Source organism: Dicentrarchus labrax, unplaced genomic scaffold (assembly GCF_905237075.1).
Source record: "Dicentrarchus labrax unplaced genomic scaffold, dlabrax2021, whole genome shotgun sequence".
NCBI classification, from domain to species: domain Eukaryota; kingdom Metazoa; phylum Chordata; class Actinopteri; family Moronidae; genus Dicentrarchus; species Dicentrarchus labrax.
In genome coordinates, this window is record NW_026136710.1 from 18,770,140 (window position 1) to 18,788,492 (window position 18,353).

The window sequence follows — 18,353 nt, forward strand, 5'->3', positions numbered from 1 at the left end:
ATTTAAAACACATTCATCTGTGGTTTGAAATCTGATTCAAATCCATATTCTCAGGGTTCGTCTCTGTCTGCATTTCAAACTGTGTCCTTGTCACTTTCCATTTTTGGTGCACATCGCACTTGTGATGTGCACTCCACTGACATTCCAGTCACCAGGCTGCCACACATTATGCCCAGTTCCAGACCTGTCTGACTCTGCCGCAGTCAGCATTTTGCCCGAGGTGACAACGACACACAAGTCGTCTGGGAGTGTTTGTTCTGCTGCAAGGGGGAGGAGAGTTCAGCTGAGTCAGCAGAGGGAGGGCCAGTGAGAGAAGAGCTTCATTTAGCTTTGTTATTTTTTTATAATATATTACCTTGTTTTATCTTTACAGCCTTGGATCTTTTAAATAAGATACAATGAAATGAAGCCACTGTTAGGGCTGGGGATTCATAGTGTACAGATAAAATCAAATCTAGAAGCAAATCACCTCATTGAATCAAAATCCTTTCACCTTCAATTTGACCAAATTTATTCAGGTTTAGCTTCAACAATCTTCAGTTATAAAAGTCATACTGAATTATTTAAAAAGGAATACTCAAAACTGACACCCAATAATTAATTCATGCGTTTTTTCCAGTTGACCTGACCAGCATGACTTTGGACCGTAGGAAGAACAAGTCGACCACACACAGCAAAAACCAGGCTTGAGACCTCTAGGAAACATTATACTAATTAAAACAGAACTGCAAGAATGAGAAGCCTAACACATATAAAGAAAAGCATCCATAAAATAACAATGTTGAATCTGCAGTGTCTGACTTCTTAGCTCAGGCTGAACAGCAGTCAGCACATCGCAGCACCTCGCAGCCCCTCACAGCCCCTCACAGCAGATGGACAGTTATATATTTTGGCTCGGCCATGAACAGGCTTGGCACCCCTCCTGGTCTCATTAAGATATTTTCAATTAAAGCCAGTCAGTGAGTGAAGAATCACTGCAGGGAAAGACACACTGCAAACACCACAGTCAGCTTTGATTCCCTCACAGAAAGGACTCAAAAGGAAACTGATAAACTGATTAACTATTAACTCAAATGAGTCTTTAATCACGATCTTGCTGCTGAATTACTTACTGATCATGGTGGTGCCTCCAGCCAGCGCGGCCTTGGTGCCCTGGTAGAAGTCATCGGCAGACGTCATGCCTCGATCAGGCATCTGGAAACGTGTGTGCACGTCGATGCCGCCCGGCATCAACATGCGCCCGTGGGCATCGATGGTTTTTACCCCGCCGGGTACGATGAGATTTTCCCCAATTTGTCTGCAGAAGAATATAAGAAATCACAAAACAATGTGTAAGAAGATGAATATAGATTAAACAGAGTGTTATTTAATGAAACCTTATCACGCAGACATCTCAATACTATAGCAATAATAACAATATAATATGTCAAAAAACAAACTAAGAGGCTGTACTGTGTTAAATTAACATTAATTTATTATTAACTTAACCAGGAATAATCATTTCAGGCATATATATCTTATAATTGGTATATTCTAAAACTGTACAAATCATCCAAAAATCTTAACTTGGAAGTGTCCAACACCTGCCAACAACAAATGCTCAAAATACTCAGTTTGCCTTTAGTAAGATTTTCCTACAAAACCATATATATAGACTTTACAAAAATAATCCCTCTGAATCATCACTTATGATCTACCAGCAGTGTGCGTCTGCAGAGACCCTCTGCTTGTATTTTCTCTTTATTTTACTGTGTTCAGGACGTTTCTGGGCGTTAACCTTTACGGTTTGCAGGGTGTGAGGGCGGGACTCTATAAAAACTTAGCGACCAGGTTACATCACTGTCTCCGTCTCTCTCCTCTGCCTCTCTGTCTGTGTCGTGGATGTTTTAAGAGCTGCAGGTCAGTGTGTCCGTTTGACTGTGAGTGTTCGCTTCAGCTGCATTCACACACAATCCGGCAATGCAGAACCTTGTGCTGAGGTGTGTGGGGGCGGGTCTAAGTTTATTTGTGCTTAAAAATGGAACCGCTGTGAAACGTTTTTTTTATTCAAATGTCAATGAACAATCAGAATCAGATCAGAACGGTATGCTGACATTGATATATTAGAAATATTGTCATTTATTTTGTCTGATATTGCTTTTGATGCCAAATCGGTTCTGAATTGTAGAAAGGGTTGGCACAGTAACCGGTAGCTTCAGTCTATAACTTTTCAGTCTGTAGATAATCCTCTGTGTGTGTGTTATTGTTTGTTTTCCACTGGCGGGCTGTGTTGGGAGTGATTGCCTACACTGTTGAGGTTTATTCTTGACTTTGGAACAAAACAGTCGAACCTCAGCGTCCATTTATTAAGCAAACATGAAGTCCTTAAAGGGCTCAGAAATGGAAACAAATGGAAGATGATTTCCACAACAACTGGGCAAACTCCCTGTGCTGAGGAAGATCACGTGAGATGATGGAAAGCTCCAGAACAGCTACTAAACAGACCATAATGTGAGACTTTTTGTTTGTGCACTTACTTAGATGCCTAAACAAATTCCAAGTCAATGTAGGCAAACTATTGTATTTTCACTGTTACTCCTTTTTGTATGTTTTATGTTCGTATTGTAATAAAAAGAGAGAAAAATCAGAGACACTCATAGATTATAACTTTGTAAACATGATGAAATCTGTGGTCTTATTAAACCGTCAGCAGCTTGAAGATAAACTGGTGCACTCACTTGATGACTCCATCCTCCATATAGATGTCAGCACAGAAGGACTGGTCATCGTTCACGATCTTCCCTCCTTTGATCAGGAGACGGTCGCTCTGGAAAACAATAAAGATGATAAGTTGCTGTGCATTTAACTACATTTAAAGAAATATTTCAACAGGAGAAGCTGGAGTTAAACTGTGGGAACCGGTCGCTGCAGATCTGAACACGCTTCTGGGGTTTTATAGACGACTATAAAAAGATGCTTGTGAGGGCGAGTATCCGATTTGGCTCGATCGGATGCAGGATTAAGTACATTTTGGGAAATGTCGCATGAAAGAGCGGACTGGTGCTCGCAAACAAAAAATAAATAATCCGAACCTGCTGGATTTACACTGCAGCCTGTGGTTGGCCTTTTTAGGATGAATTCTGATAAGAAACACATGGCTGCGCTCTGTCTTTCAACTGATACAGGCTTTTCTTCCACACACACACACACACACACACACACACACACACACACACACACACACACACACACACACACACACACACACACACACACACTTAATATGCTAATACATGGATGGAGGGTGAAACAGGCGATGACACAAAGAACAGAGAACTGTGAGGTTTGGATCGGCACCAGGTTTCTGTGTGGATTCTTTAACAATGACACTGTTTATAATTGGGGAGGGGAGGGGGGGAATAGGGACTGATTTAAAAAACAAAAGGTGCAGAGAGAGAAGATGGAGGAGAGAGAATGGGAGGACAGAAGTTAAAACCTAGGGGGGTTTTTTTGTTTTTTTTCATCCAATCAAAAATAAGTGCATTCCATAAACACTGCCGTAGCTTGATATATGGCTAAATTACATTGCAAGACGGGCGGGCTTCTGCTGAGCAGTATTGACAGTAAAAACACTTTTAATACTGTGACTGCAGTTTACCATTTTATTTTGTTCAGAGCAGTATATCTTTTAGTCCATGACCATATTAAACGTAATAAAAAAATGTTTTTTGTTTAAGGTCTTGAGTGGTTTGTTAAGTGTGACAAAAAATACTGTATTAACCTGAATGACCCTCTAATATAAACTAAATAATGGTGGTTTATTAGTAGTGCGGCTCTTCAGTACATACAAAAATGTAAATATGCATGGTTGCTTGGAGTATTATATGGGACTAACAGATGCAAAATAAGTGAATCTGACATTTCTCTTTAGGTCAAAAAGAAGAAGAAACTTCTGGGCGCTCTCGTTCAGAGAGGGGAGCAACCTCAGCCACAGAAACAGTAAATGTTCATCACTGCTCCTCTCTCTGCTGCTTTAATCTGCCGGAACAACAAAGTGAGGGGAGGTATTCACTGCTGCAACAATAAAGACAGGAGCCCGCCTCCAGACACACCCCTCTGTCCTCCTCGTGTGGCTGAGCTGTCACAGTGATGACATGAGAGAGGGCCAATCAGAGCACAGACTGTGTAATCAATCATCCATGCCTGCTGTGCCACTTGTCTCTGTGAAGGGGGAGGGGGGGCTTCACACCCGGAGCCCCTCACCCCCACATCCCTCCCTCGAGTCACCCCGGGTCCTCTGTCCAAAGAGGGAGTGGCAGTTCTGGTCACAAGGACTCCAGCATCCCCTTCTAACAAAGGCTGCTCTGTTCGAGCCGCTGCCGCTAGCTGCTGACCGGCCAGCAGCTCTGGCCCCGAGCACAACTGCTGCTCTGCAAAGGCTCCCAGTCAGACCCCGCCCAGCGTCTGAACCAGCACATACAACTCTGCACTGCACAACTCAGCTTTTTGAAATATTACGTAATGGGTTTTATTTTGAATTTTCTATATTTTTCTCCTAAACAGCATGCTGAGTGGCTGCAGATGTAAATTATATAATACATTTATCTTTGCATGTACAGCCAGCATGGTGCAGGTGGAATTAGTTTTTTTGGTAGACGATGCAAACTCTGCTTCATACATGCACTGATATGTATAAACTGTACAGCAGTACAGCACTTTGTGGTTTTCTCTGAATAAAATATAATAATATAATATAAAAATTTATCCAAAAAAAACATTTTCAAATGTGAAGGTCTGATGCTTTTCTCTGTCTCATATTACTGTACACTGAATATCTTTTGACTGTTGGTTGAACAAAAGAAGCAATCTGAAGACGTCACCTTGGTTCTGGGAAATTTGGAAAAATAATCGACGGATTGATTAATAACCATAATTCTTTTGCAAAAGTAATCTTAAAAGAGTAAACTTATGATCAATGCAGCAGAACCAGAGATATCACCTTTTGTATTCCACACACTCTTCTTCCTTGTCCGAACCTAGTGCCTACATTACCCACAATGCAACTTAACTATAAATACATTAGTCAGAGTTTTGGGTGTGTTACGCTAGTAGCAGCTGACATAGCTTTAAGGCTCTGGCCCCAAGCAGAGATTAGGAGCAGGCTACAGAGATCTGGTAAGCTCCCTCCTTTCTAACTCCACACCCCCAGATTTCTTTCATTTTTAAATCTGTAGTGCTCAGCTCCTGTGACATCACACAGGTTAGTGACATCACACAGGTTATCAGAATTTGTGCAGCTCCCTCTGGAGCCACAAAAGGCTCTTTTCACATACATGCATACCATACCAAAACATATTAACTTTGTATACTCTGATATGTAAAATCAGCGCACTTCCTCTTTGATCCTTTGAAGCCTTGAACTCTGTATCTGTCATGTGACTACGGTATGTAAAGGTCAGATCCATCCAAAGCTCCTAATGTCTGTATGTGAAACAAAAAAGGTTCAGTGCAGGCATTTATTTTAGTCCTGTTTGGTCAGTTAGGTTAAAAGATAAAGTGTTCTTTATTGTTGCAGTATCTGAGTATACAGCTGCAATGAAATGTATCTTATCCGATCTTTTTGTTATTACTACAGCTGTACAGTAACCAGACAGACTCATGGAGGACATACATGAGTCATAAAGTCATATCCTCTCCGCTTTTGGTGTTCTTGAACTTCTTATTTTGGCAGCCAAGCACTTATGGCTTTTCAATGAAGGGAAGAAGACACACACACACACAGACACACAGACACAGACACACACACACACACACACACACACACACACACACACACACACACACACACACACACACACACACACACACACACACACACACACACACTTCAGCTAACTGCAGCAGGTCTGGAAAATGCAGCAGGTCTGGAAAATGCTTTGCAGTTGTCATCTGAAAGGTGTGGCGACGCTCTGACAGCACTGATGGAACTAATGCAAATAGATTATGTGGTAATCTTCGATCTATGCCCAACAGACTGCTCTGGTGGAGCGGCTGGCCTAGCTCCAGCCCAGTACTGGCCTTATTTCATCCCAGCAACTGCTTTGAAATATGCCGTTACATCATGTGCCTCATCATGACTGTCATTATCACATTACTTACAGGAGTTCGCCAAGAGACTTTGGTTCTCGAGTCGACACTTTTCACACAGGCCCAAAACTGTGCGAGCCAAGACTGAGAGGCAAAATTATCTTTTCAGAAACAATTACTAATTTTTTTATCCTTTAAAAAGGGCTGGTTATTGGGTTACTCGATGAGGGAAAGGCAGATGATTCTGAAAAAAGTCCCACGAAAAAGGTGTTTTTTGTCTTAAATGTTTCAGTTCTGTAGCTTCAGATGCAGAAATTAGCATAACAATTATTTGCCTTCCATCCAGATTTGTACTGTATAATGATCTAATTGTTTTGGAGCTCACAGGGGTTGGAGAGAGTGTCTGGTTGTACTGGATCAGAGCCAAACATGACAGTGACCTTTCCTTCATGGGAACCTCTGAGGGCCTCACAAACAGGATGTGGACAATGCTCAATGGGTTCACTGTTCTTAAACTGCTGTGTTTTCATTCCAGACTACAATGTTCAACCCTGCTAATGTAAATATCATACCAGCAAAATGCCACTTATCTAGCATGAATAAAGCAACCACTGTTTTCAAGTTATTTATAAAATGTTTAATTATTCATTGACTATTTTTGACGGCAGTAACTTTCCTTAACTTTCCTCCTGCATCCTTTTCCTCAAAGAAAACATCCTGGTTCTAATAGAAATTGGGGGATGAAGAAACACTGCGAGGGACCACGGGGAAAAAAGTGGAGTGGAAATAAAGCTGAATGAATTTGTTTTATGTTTTATGTGTTAACAATACTAAACAAGTGTGCTCCAATGCTAGCAATGCTAGCTACTGTAGATTCAAGTTAGCGTGATTTAGACAGCAAAACACGTAGGTTTGAAACAAATGGATCACTAAACGTTTAACAGAAAGATCTTCTTCTGGTTCAGCATAGCAGTTTATATGGTGAACAGTTACACATCCAGAAGGCCGAGCAACATTAGCATTCATTTGGAGTTTTGTTTCAGACGACCTGGCAAATATAAGTCCATATTTTAGGTTTCTTATTTACTCTCCACCAACTCCTGAACAAAATACAAAAGTATCTAGCTGCTAAATGCTAGCTAGTCTTTTGTCTATCTGCCGTTGGGTGCTGCGTAGGTCACCTACAGCAGGTTTATTAGAGCTTTTTCACTGAAAACAGCTCCCTGCCGCTGACGAGAGCGGTGAGAGCGAACCAAAACAGTTCAGCTGTGGGTCGTAAAACCAAAACAATGATCTCATAGGAGATAAAACGCTACGTAGAACTGGTCCAGTTTACACGCTTAAACCAGATTGATGTTTGACACTTGCCATTATGAGCCATTCTGATAAATTGAAAAGACAGCAGCATTGTCAACCCTTTAGTGGGCGGTTGCCATTACAGGTTGCCATTATGAGGTGCAGAGTGAAGTGGTGTCTTCACAGTACGTTGCTAACTAGTGTGTGAAATACATTCCTAGAAAGTTAATGAACACTGAGCCCATCACTTTGCCTTTTCAACATAACTACCACCGTCATGTCATTCATGCTTATCACGTCTGTTTGCTGTGTTAGCAAGGCAGCTAGCCAGCTATAGTTTGTCAGTACAGGCGATAACGTAGCCACATTTGGTTCGGCTCCTGCTTGCCCTGTTAAAGTTGCTGCATTACGCTTAATAAACACTCAACACTTCCTGTATCCATTTTTAAATTCTGGTGTTTCAGTGGACAGAAACCCTTTATTTCTTAACAAGGCTTTAATTGTGAAACATTTATAGGAACGTGTTTTGGGAAACTTGCAGCTCCACTCTCATTCATGGCTCTCATTACGTTCCACTCTGGAGCGGCTGAGTCATCGCAACACCTAGAGGCAGAATACGGTATTACCGCTCTGGTATTTGGGTTAATATCGACCCAACCCTACTGAGGAGAACTGCAGATTCATGTAGTAATTCTCTATGAGTTTATTATAATGCGTGAGTCCTTTCTCATTACACATTGTGACCCATCGTTAATATAAATATATTGATTATAGCAACTTTAAAGGAACGTATTTATAAATACGTAATTCTAATGCTAAAGGCTTCTGAGTATGAAAGAAACAGACTACTGATGATGGGAGTGTGGGAATATTGATTATTTCTCTGTTATAGCCAGTCAGATCAATCTGCTGTATCATATGACTCCTGCAGTTTATGACACATTATTAAAACATGTTGTGTATAAACAGAGCTGCACACCACACAGGTGAAAACTGAAACACTCAACAGTGGAAAAGAGCCGCCTGGTGACTGAGGAGACGGAGTTTCATAAAATCAGGACAAAATCCGTTCTGGCACTATGAAAACGTCTGCCAGTGTTAGACGTAACCCAGCAACATCTTGTGTTGTTGTCCAAATGGAAAATATCCTGGGAACATTTGTGAAGTCAGGTAGAGAACGCTGCCAGGTCAGACATTCAGCATTATGATTTATGTGTGCTCTGGATTATTCAAAAACCCATCTGCAACCAAAATCATCTCCATACATGTTGGGACAACTGCTGTAAAAACACATGTTCGCTATTTATTTTTCTTTATTTAAAACACTTGCTGACTGACTGGTTAAACAGGAATAAAACAGATCCCCAGAGAGGACGTTGGTTTGGAAAATTCAGCACAAACTGGTTACAAAAATCAAACTGAACAGTGATGTTTGTGTGTATGTGTGCAGGTATTGGGAGTTTGGGATAGACCTCACATCACCACAGAAATCCATAGATATAAGATCAGAAGATGAAGATATGACTTTTTACACAAACTGGACTCATTCATTAACTGCATCTACAAGTGAACTCTCTCTTTGACTGTGAAATATTCACTTAGAGGTCCAGTGTGTAACATTCAGGAGGATATGTTGGCAGAAACTGAATATATTCATAGGTTTTCATTAGTTTATAATCACCTGAAAATAGGAATTGTTTAGTTGTCGTTACCTTAGAATGGGACCTTTTTTATCTACAAACACCGCTTTCCAGGGAGTCCACCATGTTGAACCATCATGTTTCTACACTAGCTCACAACGGACAAACCAAATACTGGCTCTAGACAGGGCCTTTCGCGTTTCTTGCAGCCACCATAGTTTCTCCTATACCCTTTGTAAGGCTGAGTTGTTTTCAAATAGTTGCAATCTGCAACTTAACCTCTAGTTGTCATTAAATCCTGCACTGGTTGTTTAAAATGTGCCAATGAAATGTTCCCTCAAATTCTCTCTCTGAATATGAAAAATTATCTCCTTGACTTAAGAATTCCTTTATATTCTCTCTTTGGCAATGTAAAAATCACTTCAGTTCTCTTTCACTATGAAAAATCCGCTCATTGACCTCTTTCTGCAGTCTGTTGCAGCTGGAGGCACCACGATCCTGTCACAGATTTTTACTCAACAGTGTTCGCCTTTGTTCAGGTGCTGATTAATAAAAAAAGTTCACCTTCTGTTCACTTACGGACAAACACACGCAGACACACGCTGTGTATTTTCTGACTTCTGGCTTTATGAATGGGGGAATTCGGGAATATATCGACCGTGAATAAAGCGAGGCCAAGCCGGTGGGTGGGTGGTTCGAAGAGCAGCATGCTGCGTGTGATGTGTGAACAGACAGTGCCCCGGACCGCTGTGCACGGTGCGATAACAGCATGAACGGGCTGAGGCAACCTTAACATTAACAACACACACACTGAGCTGCCACTGGGGACAACTACTGTGCTACAGGTATACTAGCAGACTGCCTAATGATCTCTCATCCGCTGAGGATTGTAGTGACAGAGACTTTAATCCAGGACAGTCTTATTATAGACTCAGTCTATTTTTACCTGCCTTTAACATGGACATTAGAGGGGCATTTACTTTACTACAACATCATATTTTCTCTTGTTTTTTTTACTTCATCTCATCTTTCAGTTTCAAAGACACACTGCTCTTGTTTGGGGCAAAAATAACTTCAGTCTTGTTCTGAAATGATCAGCCTATTAATCGATTAGTTAATTGAGAGAAATGTTTAAATTTTGATAATTGATGTGTTGTTTAGGGTATTTATTCAGCAAAAATGACAGCTCTGCAAATGTGAGGAATTGCTGGTTTTGTCTGTTTAATCTAATTTAGGGCTGCAACTAATAATTATTCTTCAATCTGTTGTTTATTGTGCTGATGTGTTTATTCGTTTTTTAGTCTTTGCAGTTTCCAGAGTCCAATCAGACATCTTCAAATGACTTACTTTTGTCCAACTTACAGTTCAAAACCCATATATATTGAACTGAACAGCAAATGTCATAACTCATCAATGATCAAAATGGTTGATCTGATAACTGTAAAGTGTGTATGCTTTGGGTTTTGGACTGTTTGTCAGACTAAACAAGTCATTTGAAGATGTTACCTTGGACTCTGGGAACTAGTGACAGACAATTTTCCTTCCTTTTTTTCACATTTTTCACACCAATCCATTAATCATTTAATTGCAGCCATGCCTGACCAAATGTCCACTTGTATCGCACACCTTGTTAACTCTGCTCTGATGTAGCTGTATGCATCAGAAATATGGAAGCATGACTCACAGAAGCCTCAAACCCAGGTGGTGAACTTCTTGAGGTTCATTCATATTTGATGAGATCTGCCTTAAGTACATCCCTGCCTGTGCAGCTGACCCGACTCCATCTGGCCCGGGCAAAACAGTCAGCTCTACCAGCACTACATCCATAATGACTGGGGATGGATGGATAAAACATTTTCAGCATTACGTGTGATCTGAACTGTAAATTTGATTGGCTTGTGCACAAAGGTACAGTTCCTTTGTCACTGCTGCAGCCTTTCCTGTTTAGTTTTTATTCAATTTAACCTCATTCATTTCCTCTGCAGCCTCTGTGTGGTTTAACAAGCTCATCCACTCTACACTCTGACGCCTGTTCAGTGAAGAAGTCCGGTGGTTCCAGGATGTATGTTTGCTACCTGAAGCTCACAGACCCAGGACCAGCTGGAAAAAAATGAAAGACTCTCTCCCACAGTCTTATGCAATGCATTTATCACACTCAACTATTAACCTAAACTACATTTTAAGGAATTCTGTCTCTGACCCCCTTTTTTCTTTCATGCACTGTTCAAGAATAGGAAGTCTATCCATTTAGGTCTGACTTAATCACTGTTGGGACTACCACCCCCCTACTAATCCTCTGATCTCTCCACCAACTGGCTGCTGCATCTCAAGCACTCTGCAGAGAGTTGAGAGGAAAAGGATTCACCTGAGAGGTCTTCTGTTTTCACCAGGGACACACTGATATCAACACAGTCCAACATATGCTTCAGATTATTTTCTGTTATTATCATATGACTTGTTTGTTTTATGCATTAGTTTCAGTGGGAGCTTAAAGCTTAGGTTAAGCTTGCTAGTGAAACAGAAAGGTGAGACATTGCTCTTTCTGATTAGTTTCCTCCACTTCAATAAGACACATTTTTCCATATAAACACACAGTTTAGACAAATCTTTAGTCTAAAAAATGTTCCCTCTCAAGTTCCCAGAGCCCAAGATGACATCTTTAAATTGCTTGATTTGTCTTACTGAGAATTCCCAAACCCAGTGATACAAAATAGAGGAAAGTAGCAAATTTCCCATTTGAAAGGCAAGAAACACAGTGTTTGGATTCGTTCTTGACCAAACAATTAGCCAGTTATCAAAAATTGTTGTCAGTTAAGGACTAATGCTGTCAGCACAAATACACAGTAAGGGCTGGAACATGTATCTCCAGAATCCATATATAAGCACACATACACTGGTGTTCTGAGTCCTTTAGATTTAAAGTGAGTGTGTTTGGTTATTTTATTTAACCCCCCTAGGGACTGCGACCTACAGCAACACCCTTCTCTGCGTGGTTCACATATATCTTTTACAGAACTATAATTCCAGTTTAGGACGCCTGCATGCACATGGACGCTCTGGTGCCAGAATGACTCCGTTTGATTAATCCTGAGATTAGATACGTTGTTGGTCAGCTCGGTTATGGCTGGCTTTGGCTGCATGACGTCCACCAGGTGCAGGATGGATGGAGGTTTAGACCTCATCTAATATAGTATAAATGAAAATGAATGGCTTTTGAGATGATGAGGCCCTGTGCAGAGATCCCTGAAGGATCCCTAACAGCCACCACATCATGCCATTGTCCTGATTAGAGTTTCTTTGTTAGGAATTTAGAAAGTGAATTCAGTTTTTTCAGGACTTTTGATTGGAATTAGCCACTTAACACAAAGGCCGTAGGTTGTGGCCTCCTAGAAACTAGGGCCCTAGGCCTGTTCCTTGTAGACTTGTTTTATAATGAGTACAAGACAGATTATTTATGTAGTAATGCATCTTGTTATCTTCAGAAAGCATTCACTCATATTTGCATACAAAGCCCAAAATAAGACACGCAGCTCCCTCCATGATGGTTTTGTTCTGAGCAATTTTTGCCATTTTAACCCAATTATTTCCCTAAAGCTGTGACCTCCTTCCTGATCAGCTACATGCATCTTCCCTTCATTACACAGCTGAGGGAGAAACATGGAAGGAAATAGGACCCACTGTCCCCTCCCTTCCCCTGGCTCCCCTCCCTTCCCCTCCCTATTCTCTACTTTCCATTCAACTACCTCCACCACCACCACCATCCCCGCAGCTCCGCTATGAATTCAGGGAAATAATCTGGCCCACAGTGACACCATTAAATGTTTCTGCGCCCTCTAAAAACTCAATACCAAAAAAAAAAAAAAAAATCGAAGCTAGTTTAAAGAGAGAGCTTGAAAAAAACAACAACAACAACCCCAGCCGGGTGCTGAGCGTTACAGCGGATGCAGGGAAGCATTTGCCCCAGCAGTTGGTGTGCAGTGATACCCGGCTACCAGACACACCGCCTAACAAAGACCACCGGCGTGAAATCTCAACTGTCATGCATACCGCGGACAAAGAATGGCAGACCGAGAGTGAGTCTGCAACACACATGAATATTGAAGGTTAAGTGGTGGCTCGGTTTCAGCACTTGTCGCAAAGATGCTGCAAAAAAAATCTAAAAATGTTTCAGCCTCACCACAGTGTCGGTGGCCTCATTGATTTATCGACCCCCAGTGCGCGTTTGCTGTCCGCGAAAGCAGGGTGGCTTTTATTTATTATTATTATTATTTTTTTTTTTTTACAATAAAACCGACATGCATCTGCAAAATGCATTTAAGAAAAGCGACTCGTGCAGCTTCGCGAGCTCAGATTCTTAGAGGAGCGCAGCGGAGGCGCATGCAGGGACCATGCCGCCCCGGTGACATCCTGCACCCACACCCGCAGCCAGGCCCACACCGACCAGGACCACCGGACGCCAGACTGGATATAATCTGAGCTACTTCAACATTAAAAAAAAACACCCCGACACTCACTGTGATGCGGGGGATGTTCTTCTTGCCCTGGTAGCCAGACATATTCACCGGTGGTTCGTCTTGCGCTGCGCCGTGGACCGCAATCAATGCAACGGGATGTACGGATTACTGCCGCTCGCCGGGCTGAAACGAGGATGATGAGGAGGAGGAGGAGGAACAAGAAGAAGAAGAAGAAGAAGAAGAAGAAGAAGAAGTCGGGATGGTCGCAGTTGCTCCTTGGGAGGCCACAAACCGTAAAAGACTCAAACTATCTCTCAACTCCGGATCGCGTCCTGGCAGCCTCCTGGGTCTCCGCCGATGCACCAAACCTTTCCTTCCCAGACGGAGTCAGACAAGAGGGGAGGGAGGGACCACTCGCGAGCCTCTTCCCCATAAAAGAACCCCACGGAGCATGCGCAGAGCCTCGCCCTGCTCCATTGACAGGAGAGAGCCACTAATGCCATCAATTGCTCTCCTTCCTTGGATTAGTGAAGGAGGCAGAGAGTGCACCAAGTGAACAAGTGGAGAAACACCCAGCAGCCATCTTAACTCCACTTCATCTGATCAAAAGCTGAATTTTATAAGAGAATGATCTCAGCCAGTGCACAAACAGGATCATTTCCAGATCTATTTCCAGCTCCAATCAACTTGTTTTGACAATTTTGTGAATAAAACAGTCACAACATAGTTTAATGAAGACTAAAAACAAGAAGGGACACTTGTGGGGATCAGGGAGAGCGGCACAGAGGGGACACGGGTTGATCTTTTCTACTGCTTGAAGAAAATTTATATTTTAACAAACATAATATCAATTAAAAACGGACTTGCATTGTTGTAAATTATTTTCCACACACAGTTTATTTTTATTAGCAAACACATATTACTGACAGCGGCACACACTGATGATGTCATAAGGCTGCGACTATGGTGGCCTGCAGTCACTCATCATGGTTGACTTCAGAGTAAATGAGATGCAGTATCCTTCCTAGCTGAATGGCTCCAATTGCATGTTATGGACAACAACTATTTTTTTATTTAAAGGGCCAGTGTGTAGGATTTAGTGGCATCTAGCAGGGCTCACCCTCCCCTTCCAAGTGCAAAAGAAAAACTATGGTACCTGCAAAACGCATGAAACACAAGTGCACCCTGTCTTTTGGTCGTTTTCCTTCTGGGCAGCTGTAGAAACACTGCAATTCAACATGGCAGCCTCCATGGAAAGCAACCCTTGACGTAAGAAAACATGGTGTAAAATAAAAACGCTCATTCTAGACTAATGAGAACATACCTATAAATATTATATTACATTCCTGCCAATAGGTCCTCCTAAATGTTACACACTGGACCTTTAAACAATGTCAGTATATATATACAGAGCAGTACAGGTATTACAAGTATGCAAATATTAGCTAACCACCAGAAGAATGTGTTGTTTCTTTAAGGGCCTTCCTTTAAAAATGCTGCACCGGCGTGTGGGATTGTTATATGAAGTTTAACCTGTATCTAAGATATAAAGATGTGCAGTCTGCCGGTGATGGAATAGGGTATTTTACTTAGATAAAACTGTATTCAGTTGGTTGCGATCGGCTACATCTCTGCTAGATGCCACTAAATCCTACACACTGGTCCTTTAAAGTACCAGAAGTAAAAGTACTCATTATGCAGAATGGTCCAATTTCAAAATAATGTATATTGTATTATTGGATATAGAGTATCTTATTATATTATTATTTGATCACTTTGCAGCTGGTAAAGGTGGGGCCTATTTTTATTTATTTATACACTGCTGGGTAGCTTGTGTCCCCCCCCCCAAGGATCAATAAAGTCTTATCTTATTCTATAAGATTACATCATAAATATATTTTCTATTATTAATCTGAATCTGTAAAGTAATTAGTAACTACCAAATACATTTAGAGCAGAAAATGCAAATAGAAATGTACTTTCTACCACTGCAGTCTGCTTATGTCACATTTCTTATCAGGCAGGGTCCTCAGATGCAGGCTAGCTTTTAAACATCCCATAAATGAAATTCTTATAATATTAATATGCAGGAGCAAATTAAACATGTCCAATGTATATTATTTTATCTCAGAAGAGGGGGGCAAGCTACTATACATGTAAGAATGAAATCGGTAAGAGAATTAGATAGAAGAGAGTAAAGAGCTGATTGTGTGGCTAATGCCTCCAATCAATATGTAACATGATACCATGATACACCACACCACCACCCAAAGCTTTTAACAGCATCCTGAGTGCTTAAATATTAAGTAAAGGAAGCACTGATACTGTTCGTGCCACAGTTGACCACCCAGCTGTAAAACCTGGATAGTGAGTTTGAAGCAGCAGCAGAAAAGTTGATAGATTTTTTTCCTGCAAGTCATGCAAGTCAGAGCTGCCATCCCTACGGCTCCACACCCTTCACTCTGCTGTTAGAGAACCTGAATGCACCACAGCAACATAATGCTGCAACCATGCACCACATCACCCAGAGCTGTGTGTTCACATGTATGTGTCCCATCTAACCAATCTTGTTATTCATTGTCCTCATTCAGACGTTGTTTGTGTTTACAGCCATGCTTAAGGACACTTCAGCAGCCCATGAACACACACTCTATGGGGTTGTATTGTCACCCAACCAGCTGCACAGTGCAGCAGGGATCAGATCAACAGTCATGTAAGCTGGAACCAACAGGAGCCACTCCCTCTGGCAGCTCTGCATGGTGGGCCCTCTGTCTGTTACATCACAGTGCTTTCTGGGAAATGTAGTCAGGGCAAGTTGTCTGGCATACATTGGCTAAAAGCTTAAATAAACTCGGATGAGTGGCAGAGGCTGTAATTGGAACACTTTTAGATGAGAATGGCGCAGGTTTGTACAAAGATCCGAATGTTGGATGGCAGAAATTAGAGCCGGAGAGAAAGAAAGATAAAAAAAAGAGACTTAATGGAACGAAAACATGCACAATAAGCATGCAAAATGCAGAAATTTACCCTTTTATCATCCAGATTCTGTAGAGCTTCCTTCCCTGTGCTCTCCCTTATCTCCACCTTCCTCGGCTGGGAGATGTCGGTCTGCCGGTCAATGACTCGCCCGTCACTCTTGCCCCTGCACATCGAGAGCGCATCAAAGTCGAGCGTCTTGCTGTCCGAGGAGCCTTCCACCGGGCAGAACATGCCACAGAATTTCTGCCTCGGCCTGGCGGGGCTGTCAGAGCCCATACTCTTGAAGAAGGCTGGCACTTCCCCGGCGGTCGACATGCCTTCCAGGCGTGGGGGGGTGCTGCGAGGGTTTTTCGGGGAGAAGCTGCACAGATGCTCAGAGTCTTAGCTCCTTGTATGTTTTTTTTTTTTTCAGCTCCGCACGCCTGGACAGCCACCGCCTTCGCCGGGGTTTTCAAGCGCAGGTGGTCGCACTGTGACAAAAGCGCAAAAAATAAAAAAAAATCTGTAAGGCTAATGGTGCATGAAAACACTCCCACTGTAGAGAGAGATGAATCCACGTAATATTATCTGATATTAGGCACAAATACGAGAGAATCTCTCCTAGTCTATGATCCTCCTACAGATCAGCAAACAGTTTTGAATTGCTTACTCATGAGTCTAAATTAGCTTCTAGACTGCAGCCGATTTCCCGAGTTATAAGTCAGCATATGAGGGGAGAGAGCTAACAGTCTAGCTTTGTCAAAATAGAGACCCAATGGGCTACAGGAGGAGGAGGATTACCTGTAGCCTGTGTGAACCAGTCCAGAGACTGGCGGTGGCAGGAGCGCAAAAGATGTGACTCTCCGGAAATGATCGGTCCTTTCTTGTCCAAAGCAAAGACTTGATGCTCTATCCATCAGGGGTACTCTGACCTGCCTGACAGTGAGCCTAAAAGCCGTGTAATCTAATAATCAAGACCATGTCAAGCAGCTGTGTCTGTCTCTGAGGGGCGTTTCTGGCACAAAGTTTGAGGTCAAGGAGCGATCAGCACCATGGAGAGTTCCCTCAAAGTCACACCCAGTCCAACAATGAAGGGCGCTGTCCATTCAGCACCACACCCTGCCTCCCACACACATACCTCTACATATTTTTAGGTTTGTTTGACTGACATAGAGTGTCAGCTGCATGTCTCACTGGCAGCTTTCACTTGGCACATACCAACTCAGACTAGGACGTTCAATGTTACACAGTGGAAAAGGACGGTGAGGATTCTGTTTTGTAAAACTAATAATGAGTTATATATGCTTAACTTATTTTATTTCATCATTTGTTTATTCATTTATTAAAGTAGTTTGTAGTCTATTTCTACCACTTCTAAAAAGCCATCACTCTGCAGTTACAATCTCAATGACATTACACACTCAAGACTAAATAAGAAGCAATCAAAGTTCTTGTTATCTATAAAGAGTTTAACACTTAAATACTCAGCTACACTGCTGAGTAATCAGGTTTTGATTCAAATGTTACTAAATTCTGATTGGTTGGTGGTTGCACCGCACTGCATGACATCACATTTTTCCAACTGTGCCACGCCCACTTGAAACCAGTGAAAGAAATATCTCAATACCCAAATAACTAAAACTGCTCTAACATTTGAAGAAATGTGTGTGTTCATGACGGACCACGTCACTCAAAGAAGAATGTGATTGTTAAAATAATATTCAGGGCCTTTAATAAAGGGTAATGATGGGTTTCTCACTTTCTAATTAGCTACCAGTCCAGATGCTCTAAAGCCCTTTCCCTAAAGGTAAGTGGTCAAATGGCCCATTGACTGATGAGACAAAGCAAGTTACCCTGGAGGAGGAAACAAAGCAGATTTTTCACAACCTGAAAACCATAGATTTTTTCTTACAACAACTCTAGAAAAAGTTAAAAAATT

General features: G+C 41.9%; 1 protein-coding gene across 3 annotated transcripts in view; it reads right to left on the minus strand.

Moving 5' to 3' along the window:
• The window catches only part of dpysl2b (dihydropyrimidinase like 2b), a 35,187-nt gene extending 17,782 nt beyond the window's left edge, over positions 1 to 17,405 (minus strand). Inside the window, exons 1-4 of one of the 3 annotated variants that reach the window (XM_051412734.1) lie at positions 17,216 to 17,405; positions 16,484 to 16,905; positions 2,718 to 2,806; positions 1,113 to 1,297 (exon numbers count right to left, since the gene is read on the minus strand). In XM_051412734.1, the coding sequence (XP_051268694.1) occupies positions 1,113 to 1,297; positions 2,718 to 2,806; positions 16,484 to 16,750 (541 nt within the window). In that variant the 5' untranslated portion in view covers positions 16,751 to 16,905; positions 17,216 to 17,405. Of the gene's footprint in view, positions 1 to 1,112; positions 1,298 to 2,717; positions 2,807 to 13,516; positions 13,859 to 16,483; positions 17,179 to 17,215 lie in introns of those variants that run through there. The other 2 variants (XM_051412733.1, XM_051412735.1) reach the window with 2 other exon arrangements.
• Positions 17,406 to 18,353: the final 948 nt, after the last annotated feature.